This window comes from Monodelphis domestica, chromosome 3, assembly GCF_027887165.1.
Source record: "Monodelphis domestica isolate mMonDom1 chromosome 3, mMonDom1.pri, whole genome shotgun sequence".
Taxonomy (NCBI): Eukaryota; Metazoa; Chordata; class Mammalia; order Didelphimorphia; family Didelphidae; genus Monodelphis; species Monodelphis domestica.
In genome coordinates, this window is record NC_077229.1 from 500,614,327 (window position 1) to 500,626,511 (window position 12,185).

The window sequence follows — 12,185 nt, forward strand, 5'->3', positions numbered from 1 at the left end:
TCCATAGAATATACGCTCTTTCAGGGCAAGAACTATTTGGTTTTTCTTTTTGTATAACCAGAACCCTTCACAAAGTCCTATTCCAATGACTCAAACAAGTAAACCTGGATTCTCAAAGCATAAGCTCTGGAAAGTTCCACAGTTCTAAAAAATACCTAAGTATTACCTTGGCAGCTTACTGGTCTGAGAACCAGCCCTGCTAAGTTCAGAAAGATAAATTATTGGTAGAGTGGCTATTTAATAATGAACATTTTGGTTGAATAAACTCAAAAAACAAAGAAATATGTGAAATAGCCTTCAGTCCTGTGAAGCCCCCCTTTCACTTCTGCAATGATGAGTACAGAGGAATGGAAAAGGGACAGTGGGTGTTAAGAATCACAAAATTTTTAGATCATCTATAAACCCTTCTTGCTAATAGTACCACAAATGTAAAATCCTTGCTTAGTGATCAAGAAGTGGTCATGCTGCCCAAGAAGATGAATAAAGCCAGTCTTCACAGAAGATGGTTCCAAGTTTCCCAGGAAAACAAAGGCCTATTTTAAGAAAGAACAACAACTTTCTGGCAATGTTTTATTATTGCAGTGAGATAGGAAATACATCTGTCTCCTAAGAATTAGAAATTAATTTCACAGAGGACTGGAGAAGCCCATGGTGTGAATGGATTATTAAGTAATTTCAAAGAAGAAGTAATGGACCTCATATAGGAAATAGATGATAGAAAGTGAAGATAGGCTAATTGTAACTGGGATTACAGGTAAAGAGCCAGAAAGCTCCACTGATCTCCTTTTGATGCCAGTGAAATCAAGGAAGGACTCCAGTCTGTTGGGCAGACCCCTTGTGACGAATTTATAGAAGGGTATGGATAGGAGTTGGAGAAGATGGACTGTAGTCTGCATTACTGGAGGGAACTCCCAAAATCAATGAGATCACAGATCTATTTGAGTACCTGAGCAGCATCAGGACCTATAAGTTTGGTTAAGGGTTTACTGAGACCAATAAACAAAATGTTATAAAGGAAATAAACTAAATATGACTTGATATAGTAAAGAATTCACTATAACATGTAGCCAAGTAAGTGTGGCTTTTTAAAAATAGCAGATGTTCATCACAGAAGATCATGTCAGTAACTTTCATTTTAAAATAATTTTAAAAGGATAGAATAAGAGTTGAGCTAATAAAATATATTTACAAAATTTATTTCATAGTTTTTTTTAGAAAGAGAAAAAAATTAAACAAGACTCACCCAAGTTTTAGCATGTTGATCATGTCAAAGTTCACCACATCAAATACCTTCATTGCTTTGTCATCACCCACAGAACAGAATAATGCTCCTTCAGAGCTGACTGCAATACTCTCAATGATTCCTAATTCAACAAATAAAATTTTAAAAGGATTTAAGAGAAATGTAAAATAATGCAATCTAAGGAAATGATAGAATGATAAAAATATATCAATAAAGGGAAAATGGTTTACCCAGATGACTCCGAAAATGTTTAACAAATTCAATTCCTTCTTCTATTTTCTTCCAGAATTTGACATGTCCATCATGACTAGCAGTAATAATAAAATCAGTCCTGTATACATAAAACATAAAAAGTTAACTGCTAAAATATATTGAAATAAGCAATTGCATAAGGGATCAACAATTCATTAATATATTCATTCCATTCTTCCTATCCAGATGCATAGAACAAATGCCAATCCCACTGGTCTTATAAATATGCCAAATATTTGATGAATTCATAGTAGTTAGTGTTCCCTCCAACAGCTTCAAAACAAAACATGCTAATTTTCACTAATCCCTAGAGTCCCTTAACACTGTTAATACTTGGGTACAACTTTAATAGGCCATATTCTAAAAACAAAAAAACACAGGAAAAATGTGATGGGAGCTAGAAGGATATTACCACCATTAAAGTGTCAATAAATACAATTCAACAAATATTGAAATGCCTATGTGCACGTCACTGAGCTAATGTTTTGGAGATAAATATATATAATAAACTACTGGAAGACAAGGCATTTAACAGTGGGCACAGGAGCTTAAAAGAGGGCATAGAGGACAGGAGACACTATGTATTTCAATTTGTCTAGAACTTAAAACTAGTGAGGTAGGTTGGATTCAGTATGGAAGTCCTTGTAAAAGTTTAACTGAGGGGGGCAGTGGGGTGACTCAGTGAGTGGATTGAGAGTCAGGCCTAGAGAGGGAAGACCTAGGTTCAAATCTGACCTCAGCCACATTCTAGTTGTGTGACCTGGGCAAGTCATTTAACCCTCATTGCCTAGTCCTTACCACTCTTGTGCCTTAGAACCAATACACTGTATTGATTCTAAGATGAAAGGGAAAGGTTTTAAAAAAAAGTTTAACTGAAACTAAAAAGATATATATTTTATCTGGAGGGCAAAAACTCCACAGAGAACAGAAAGAATTCAGCAAAAAAAAATGAATCTAAGAATCCAATGATCCAGGACAATTCTGAAGAGCTTATGACAAAGAAAGCTATCTACCTCCAGAGAAAGAACTGTTGGAGTTGGAATGCAGATGAGAGCATACTATTTTTCACATTTTATTTATGTTTTTATTTTGAGGTTTTGGTTTTATGTGAGTATTCTCTTACAACAAAACAATGGAAGTATGTTTTGAATGATAATAGATGTATAATGCAAATAAAATTGCTTTTCCTCTCCAGGATGGGGAAGGGAAGGGAAGGAAGGAGACAATCTTAAAATTTCAGAAAACATGTTGAAAATCGCCATTACATATAATTAGGAAAATAAACATCTTTTTCAAAATGAGTCTGCTTTTGGTCCCATTTAAGGGAGTTAAAGTTACTGAAAATATTCAAAGGATCTTGTAGATGTCCTTGACGATAAGGAATAAACCCAGAGGAAAACGTTATAAACTTCAGCAATATGCTGCATTTGCACATAACATTTTTACTACTAGAGGAGAAAATAATGTAGTAGGTAAGAAGTGTGTTATTGTGGTTATCTTGGTGGTTTCAATATTCTTTAGCTATTAGCATACTTAAAAGGATGTACATTCCAAAGAAAAGTTTTCCTTAGATTTATAAATTAATGGGCGGGGCAGTAGTCTCATATACAATTATTTTACAAAGTGTTTAAGAAAATACTCATGTGATTTATCACTAATTACTACTGGAGTTAACATTTCCAATAATTCTCTTATGTGAGCAAGAAAAAAATTCTCAAAATGTCTTACTTGGTGCAAACGACATGCGTAATAACATCTCTATGCATGTAACTGCGTTCATACATGGAAGCACTGGGAAGATTTTCAAGGTATACTCGTTCAAATTCAAGAACTGGAAAAAATAGAACAAAAGCAATATTTAAATGTTGTTAAATTAAATTTAAATTAAAAATTGTTTCTTTTGTGGAATTTTAAATTTGAAGCAATGCCTTTTTTCCCTCCCTTTGCTTTAATTTTTCTCAACTCTGATGTAGTGAAACTAATCAAGGCTATCATCAAGTAGTTTTACTTTGTTAAATGGTATGTAGTCAGATTGCTGGACCTGGAGTCAGGAAGAACTGGGTTCAAATCCAGACTCTGTAAACCTTAAAATTTCTTAGACTTATAAATGTTGGAAATTTCACCACTGGGAAATTTCATACTTGGAAAATTTCTTAGTGTTAGTCTATTGGAATGTGAACCCCATTGGCATGGGAGGTTCCTCCTCCTCCCTTCTTAAGATTACTTTAGGACAGAAACCTTTTGCTGAACAATGGAAAGGGCTTTGACCTATGCTTAAGCACAGAACAGGAATTTCTTTGAGTCATGATTGATTTTAGAATTGATACAATAGAGATACTTGGAATGACAGAACCAGGTCTTGGAAAATAAAATTTTCACCCTACTCAGTCCTAACAGGATTTAGGAAGGGCTGCAGCATAGATCAAAATTTAATTATTCCAATCTCCACCCTACTCAGGGTAACAGGATTTAGGAAGGGCTGTAGCAAAAGATCAAGATTTAATTATTTGAGAATATGACCTTCAACAGACATGTGCAAAGCCACAGACCTCTGGGCGGTCCTGGGTTAAGCTAGAGCCACCATTGGCACAGGGAAAATGATGGACAGTGATTGGTAGATGTGAGAACTAAGGGGAAGGAACTTGGATGGTTTCCTTAAAGATAGAGGGGTCTGAGGACTAAGGGGGTTGGAGAGTTTTGGCTCTGAGAAGCTTGCTCTGAAGGAAGCTGAAGGTGGGGGCCTCTGAGACTGTTTCTCCATTTTGGTCACGTGAGTAATGGGGACTGATCTCCTTTCTTTGCCCCAGCTATCTAAGGGCTTGGGCCTTTTGGCCCAGCCTAAACAGAAGGGGTATTTAAGCCCTATTCCCTTCTCTCCCCTTTCTCTCTCCCTCTCTCTCTCTCTCTCTCTCTCTCTCTCTCTCTAATTCCTTTCTTCCTCCTGTTTGTAATTAAACTCTATAAAAGGTTGACTGAGTTTTCATTTAGGAATTACATAGCTGAATTCCTTGGCGACCTTAATTAATATATATCAGTCTTTTAAAGTGATTTCCTTGTCACAACTCAGATACTTTGTAGCTATGTGACCCTAGGCAAATCACTAAACTTCTGCTTGATTCCATTTCCTCATCTGAAAAATGGGGAAAATAATACTATCTACCTTCCCAGGTTGTTGTAAAGATAAAGCACTATATAAAATTTTGGTTATTGTTTTTACCTTGATATCATGAAAGATTAATGTGGTTTCTAAATGCTGCTAAAATGTTTAAGAGTCTGGTAAATGTGGCAATAAAAGTTCTTCAGAATAAACTTGCCTGTTAAAACTCTGAGAACATTATAATTAATTGTAAAAAAATTACAATACAAAATCTTTCTGATAATGCTGTCCCAATTACTACTACTTTCCAAGTAAGAAAGAAGAGTTATCTATGACCATTCCTCAGTTGTTAGACAATAGCAAAAATTCAAAGGGGAGAGAAACCTTCCTATCTATGTATCAGCTTCTCTTTGTTATTGCCACTGCTTTGATTCAAATGAACTGGACAAACATTAAGCACCTGTCATTGTGGTAGGTCCTGGGGATACAACTATAAAATTAAGCAGTCTCTACAGTTAAAGATTACTTTCTACTAGGCCTATAAACAATGTCACAAGCAAACAGTGATGTTAACCTGATAACTAGAATGAGGTAAGGCCAGCTTGTTTCTATTCTGGTGATTTTGGTTCCCTCTTCTGAAGGTACTCATAATGAGTCCCACAGATTCTTCTTTCCAAAGGAGCTTGTCTGACCTTGGATGGATTTACAGATGTATTTCTGACAAAATACGAAATCCCCTAAGGACCAATATTTTGGTGTCTGCACCTTTAAAATGAACCAGAGCTGATGTGAGAATAAATGAGATCATACTTGGAAAGCTCTTAGCATACTTTCTGGCACATATAAATGCCAACTTGTTACTACTATTATTTTCTATCTCTCTTCTACTACAACTTGGATAGCTCTCATATTCCTCCAGGTCTTATCTTCTCTCTTTTTTTTTAGGCCAAACATCCCCAGTACCACTTGACCTTTCCTCCTCTGTATAAGAAGACATCAATGTGCTAAAAAAAAAAGCGACTAGAACTGAACACAAGTCTTTCTCTATATGGTGTGAACAAGGCAAAATACAATTGGACTATCATTTTCTGACATTAGACCCATCTTATGTTATCTTTTTTTGGCTCACCTCACACAGGTGCCTCAAATCCCGAGGGCTTTTTCACATTCACTGCTATGTGTGCATAACTCTCTCATGTTGTATTTGTGCAATTGAGTTTTTAACCCAAGTTTAGGATTTACAACAACCCTTCTTAAATTCCATTTTATTAGATTTCACAGATATGTAGAAAAAAACAGACTAAAGCAAATGGTAAAATATGCTACAAAAGAATGCAGCATGCAAGCAATCTGAGAGGTAGCATTTGATCTTATAAGATCTCTATGATGCTTTCCAATTCTTACTTATATGAATCTAGGCTAAGTAGGATTCCAACAAATAGCATAATTAAAGGTCTACAAGTCAGCATAAGCAAAGGGCCAGAAGCAGAAAATACTGGGATGTTTGGGGACAAGTGGATAGTACAATTTGGTTCGAACACAGATTTTATAAAGAAGGAAGAAAACAAGAAGTCAAGTTGTTTCTAGAATTTTGGAGGACCTTAAATGCCATGCTACTGAACTTTATTGAGTAAGCAATGGGAAATCACTAATTTTGAGCTGTTACATAGTTATAAGCTTTGTGTTTAAAAAAATAATCAAGGCCTTATTTATTGAATGAATTAAAGGGAGAGCAGTGAGATTATGGGAAGGGTTACTGCAACAGTTCAGGTAGAAATAAGGGTCTAGGTTATGGTGGTGGTAATGAAAATGACTAGGGAAGAATGCATGGAGGCTGATGGTGGCTGAGAGAAGATTTGGCACTTGAATGGTTTGGGCAGGTGAAAAAAGAGAGTTTGATAAATAGAAGTTCCTGAATGGCTGAGTGAAAGAAGAATCACGTCAGAACCTGGAACTAGAGAAGGCAAATGATAAAAAAAAAAATAGACCAATCACATCAATTTACAGATGAAGAAACTGAAATCCAGAGACACTAAATGACTTGCCTATGATTATGAAGATAGTCTCTGTAACATTAGAAATCCATTTTGGAGGAGTTTTTTAATTCCTTTAGGATTGTCTTCCCCCTTAGGATTTTAGGCCACAGCATCTCCTCAATCCTTTTTTCCCCCCTTTCTTTTTTTTAATAACCTTACTTTCTGTTTTAGAATTGATACAAGTATTGGTTCCAAAGCAGAAAAGCAGTAAGGGCTAGGCAAATGAGGTTATGTGACTTGCCCAGAGTCACATAGCTAGGAACTATCTGAGGCCACATTTGATCCCAGAATCTTCAGACTTCAGGCCTTAGCACTCTATCCACTGAGCTACCTAGCTACCACTTCTCAATACTTTCTTAGACACTGGCTTTCTTTCTTCCCCACAATCAAAATTCTAGAATGTAGCCATCAGATGTCTGAGGTTTCACCACTAGGCTTGCAAGGTCAAGGTTTGGGTTCTCTACCTCCAGTGCTTCCCACTATACACCATTTCCCTCCATTAACTCTTTCGATTAGCAGATCCTAATATCATTTTAAATTCAATATATGCAAGGTTGGAATCATGTTGTCCACAAATAAGTTCCTCTTCCCAATTTGCCTATTTCTACTAATGGTGTCATCTTTGTCCCAGGCTACGTCAACTTTTCTCATCCTATGAATCGTCTCCTTCCAGTCATTATCTTTTCAATTTCTCTTTCAAAATCTCTCACATCAATTCTTTCCTTTCTATATCTCTGCCCTCACTTTAATAAAAGTCTATTTGGATTACTGAAATAACCTTCTGACCAACGTCTCTGCTTAAATTTATCAGGCACGTGACTACCAGGTCAATTTGCTGCTTTTAACATTTAATATCCTTATTCAAAAATACTGTAAGAAGCTTCATATAGCTGTATACCTCTGATAAGATTGAATAAGAGCAGGAAAGGGAAATCAAAATCATTAGTCTGGCTCATTTAACCTTTCTGTGTTTCCGTTTCATCATCAATAAAAAAAGGGAAAATTACAGAACCTACGGCATAGGGTTGTTGTAAGGATCAAATGAATTAACATGAAGAAAGTACTTTGCAAGTCTTAAAGTGCTATATAAATGCTAGTTATTATTAACCACCATTTATAGAAAATGAGAACATTTACTTTTTATTACATTGCCTCTTTCAACTGCTACAACACATCATATTTATTTTTCCCTTAATAGCTTTACCCATGCTGTTCTCCTAGCCTAGAAAGTCCTCCCTGTTAACAGCTATCTATCCAAAAGCTATCCTCTCATCACGACCCAGCTCAAATTCTTACCTCCTCCATAATATCTCACAAACACCAGGGTCTAGCTTCCAAGTTTTTCTTGCATTTGTAGAGGTTGTTTCCTCGGAGACTGATTCTATGGAAAGTCCCTTTCAAAGGTTTTATAGTCCTTTACAATCTCTGGAATACATGCAATAGCATAAAATAAGAAGCACTTGACTATCTATATCACCCCAAACCCTGGAAATCACCTGGAACAGTTATGAAGAAGACTTCCCTGGTTTCTTTCTTGTACTCCACTAGCATTTTCTCATTTGAATAGGTGAGGGGGAAAAAAAAAACAAGAAACACTTAACTAAACGAATCACTCCCTGAGTTACTCAAAATTTCTTTTCATTTACTACTTTTGGAAAAAATACATCAGTGAGTCTGAAAACCTTTCATCTAGCAGGTGACAACTATCTTCTCTGCAATATTCTACAAAGATTTCTGAGAAAGTAATTTTGGAAATGCACAGAGCTATACTAAATCGAAAAGACCCAACTAAAAACTACTAGACCGTTTTCAATACTTTTCAGGCTATTTTGCTGTCACCAAATTAAAGATAACTTGTGTGCCTGATAATGAAACAATAAAATCTTTACAGTCAGAAGAAACATATTTAGTATATCTCATCTTTGTTGCTAAATCATCTCAAAGATTTTTACTTCTTTGAAGGAAAAGCAATCAGATTGACCCCAAAAGCAACCAGACTGATACCAATGAACAAATATTATAATACCTATCTATTCTGAGTCCAACACTACTAGGTAAAATGGGAAATAAAAGAGAAAGGTTTGGGGTCAGGAAAGTGTTAAAAATCATTTTGTCCTCAAAAAGTTGATAATGAAATTGGAATCACAAAACAAATTATACATTTTAGAGAAAAACCGAGACGAAATTAGCTTGAGCTGAATATGATATAGTAATTATAAGTACCACAAGGACAAAATAGAATGTTAAGACTTGGGTGGGCTAGAACTTTGCCAGAATATAAATCTAGGTCTTCTTGTCTCCTAAGCTGGTGCTCTTCTTCTAAGCCCGAGTTAGCTAGGTCTGGTGATGCTACAGAAGCTGGAGGGTATATTAGAGATCATCTAGTTCAATGCTTAAGATGAGGCATATATGGCCCCGAGAGGCTGAATATCTTACCCCAGAGCACACAATTATAGAAAGCTTTGAAGATCAATTGGAGTCCAGGACATTATGTGGTGGGCAAAAGAGAATCAGGGAAGGTTTTTTTTTTCTTTTTTGAGGGGGGTAGATATGCGATAAAGTGTTACATAAAGAAGGTAGATCGGTTTTGTGGTGAAGGAAGCCTGAGTAACAAAAACTTTAGCGAGGAGGCTGTTGCAGTAATGCTGATTATTGCTATGTAAATTCAGGGAAATTTCTCAAAAATGTCATTTGTGGCAATTTTCTAGGTGTACTTTAAAGCTACAGGTTATTTCCACAGGTGCAACTTTTTAGCGTGGTATCGTATGTTTTTTTATACCTAACGCCACCCCCCCCCCCCTTATTCATAGCATCTGTTTTGAAAATGCTTTTGTACTTAGAAGTATTTTAATTCGGAGCATTTAATGGACGTGACCCTAGACTCTTTTAAAAGGCGCTTCCTGTGGTCTGCAGTGCAACCTAGCTCCGACGATCCTGTCAGAGAGAACAAAAAGGGGACTCGACGGGAGGATCCTTCCGACTCCCCGCTCCCTCCGAGGGTAGACCCCAGGGGGCTTCCCATGATCCAGGGGGCTTCCCTAGATCCCCCGGCCGGGGGCTGGTACCTTTGCGCTTCTTAGCCTGGACCGCCTCCACAGGCAGAGGCCCAACCCACCGCTCTTCATCCTCTTCTTCCCTTTCTTGAGCCACAGCCACTACTAGAGGCGGCTCTTCTCCCCCAGCCGCGACCTCTTCCAACTCCCTACGCTTTTTCTTCTTCTGCTCCGAACCTCTACTACCTCCATCCGACGCCATCGTGCAAGATACGTCATCGGGCCAGCGACCAGGCCGGCCCTCCTTTCCTGGACCATGTTCGCGTAGTCTGATGACGCCACATGAACTCCTTCTCAGTTGTGATTGGCCGGCGAGGAACTGATCGCGGCCAATCACAGAGCAGCGCGCGTTCGTGACCTGAAGACCGGTCCTGGAGTGCGTTCCGCAGGTACGAAATGATTGAGAGGGTGGGAGGAGGAGGGTTTTGTAGAAGAGATTGTCTTGACCAATGGGGACTCGATCTGGGAAGGGGCAAAGAAGGAGCGCCCCTCGTCTCTCCTCTCCCCACGTCACCTTCTTGGCTCAGCCCGGGCCTGGGATGTGGCGTCTTTGCTGCCCCTTACCCAGACCTCGTCACCTGGAGGCCAAGCCCAGCCCTTCCCGTGCCGGAGCCCTAGAGCGGATGTACGGCTACTAAATTTTGAGGTTGGTCTGGCCAGAGCGGTGGTTTGGGGTCAGGAAAATCTGGGTTCGAATCCTGAACCAAGACCCTAAGGCAGTATTTACTCTTCTCGACCTCGTTCTAGTCAATAAGATGGCACTACTAGTAACTGTAGCTTCTTGCCCCCAGCGTGGTTGAGGGGATCCTAGATCGTGGGGGATCAGTTAGTCAAGAAATACGAAGCGCTATATGCCAAGATCAGTGTATGCAATAAGAGGCAAAAGACGACCTTGCTGTTTTAGGACCTTGCATTGTAACTGGGAGGCGCCATACAATAGGGCACTAGGCAGGATAATTAGGAAATCAAAGAGAAGGCGCCAGAATTAAAGAGGGTTGGGAAAAGCATTCTCTAGAAGGTGGGATTTGAAAGAAGCCAGAGAAACTTCTGGAATTGGGGGCTTGAGGTTTTGTTGAAGGAACAACTAGGATCACAGGTGTAAGGAGACAGGAAAGATGGGGAGAGGGCGGTAGTTTATGAAAGGCTTTGAATGCCAAGGGGAGAAAGGAGAAGGTTTCAGGTTTGATCTCAAAGTGAGAAAGAATCACTGTAGTTTATGGGGGTGAGCGAGATGTTCAGATCTGCACCTTCTGAAGGTCACTTTGACATGGAGAAGATTGACTGGAGTGGGGAAAGACTTGAGGTAAGGCAGACCCACCTGCAGGCTATTACAATAGACCTTGAGCATGAAGTGATGAGAGCCTGTACCAGGGTGAGTGGCAGTGTCAGAAAAGAAAAAGGCATGCATAAGAAAGATGATGAAGGTAAAATTAGGGGTCCTTTAAAACAGATTCAATATGGAGGGTCAGAAAAGTGAAAAATCCAGAATTGAGATCTACATTTTGACCTTGGGTGACTGGGAGGATGGTAGTGTTTTCTAAAGTCAATAGAAAAGTTTGGAAGGGAGAAGCGTTTTGGGAAGAAGTAGAATTCAGTTTTGGACCTGTTACCAGATCAAGATGTACAATAGTTAGTTGGAGATGCACACTGCAGGTCAGCAGAGACTTTCTGATTGGATAAGTAAATATAAATTTTAAAAGAGGCCTTTAGCAGAGCTGATATTTTTAAAACCTAAGTTCTCTGACAAATTCAGCAATTTTTATATCGCACCATAATCAATGATTGTGAAACCAGTACTAGTAATGTTTTTAAAATGCCTTGTATATGAGAGAATCATTATTGAAAGTGCTTCAGTCATCTCCCATCTATAACCTATTCTGTTTATAGCCTGCTTTAATTATATTTATTTGCATGTTGTTATTCCTCTCCCCATTGGGCAGTAAGCATCTTGAAGGCCAGAAGGTGCTTAATAAATGTCAATTGATTAATAACCCCATATAGCTCCGGAGGCAAGTGGCATGTGACCATTTTAGTTTTTTACCAAGACAGTCAGCTTCTAAAGCCCTTCTGGTCTTTGATAAGCAGTTTCTCTACACACTTAGACTTGAAACTTTAGTGTCAGCTTTGACACATTCTTATTATTTTCTATTATTCATAAAGTCCTTCCAAATTTACCTTAGAAATCTCTTCTATTGGCCCTTAAAAGAAGGGCAGCTAATTGACTCAGTGGATAGAGTGCCAGGCCTGGTGGCTGGAGGCCTGGGTTCAAATGTGGCCTGAGACACTTCCTAGCTGTGTAACTCTGGTCATACTTACAAACACTTGCCGCCTCATTACTGCTTTTGAGCTGATACCCAGTATCAATTCTAACACAGAAAGTAAGGGTTTAAAAAAACAAAAAAGGGGGCAGCTGGGTAGCTCAGTGGATTGAGAGCCAGGGCTAGAGACGGGAGGTCCTAGCTTCAAATCTGGCCTCAGACACTTTCCAGCTGTGTGATCCTGGG

At 38.5% G+C, this 12,185-nt stretch overlaps 2 protein-coding genes across 5 annotated transcripts in view; one reads left to right on the forward strand and one right to left on the reverse strand.

Annotated features, from left to right (window-relative positions):
- Window positions 1-9,947, reverse strand: part of PPWD1 (peptidylprolyl isomerase domain and WD repeat containing 1) — a 36,466-nt gene extending 26,519 nt beyond the window's left edge. The window contains exons 1-4 of the mRNA XM_001381394.4: window positions 9,694-9,947; window positions 3,224-3,326; window positions 1,474-1,574; window positions 1,244-1,364 (exon numbers count right to left, since the gene is read on the reverse strand). Coding sequence (XP_001381431.1) covers window positions 1,244-1,364; window positions 1,474-1,574; window positions 3,224-3,326; window positions 9,694-9,883 — 515 coding nt within the window. The 5' untranslated portion in view covers window positions 9,884-9,947. The remainder of the gene's footprint in view (window positions 1-1,243; window positions 1,365-1,473; window positions 1,575-3,223; window positions 3,327-9,693) is intronic.
- A 21-nt stretch (window positions 9,948-9,968) lies between these two features.
- The window catches only part of CENPK (centromere protein K), a 44,183-nt gene continuing 41,966 nt past the window's right edge, over window positions 9,969-12,185 (forward strand). Inside the window, exon 1 of one of the 4 annotated variants that reach the window (XM_007486392.3) lies at window positions 9,969-10,070. The gene's annotated coding sequence lies outside the window, so the exon portion shown is untranslated. Of the gene's footprint in view, window positions 10,328-12,185 lie in introns of all 4 variants that reach the window. The other 3 variants (XM_016431320.2, XM_007486391.3, XM_016431318.2) reach the window with 3 other exon arrangements.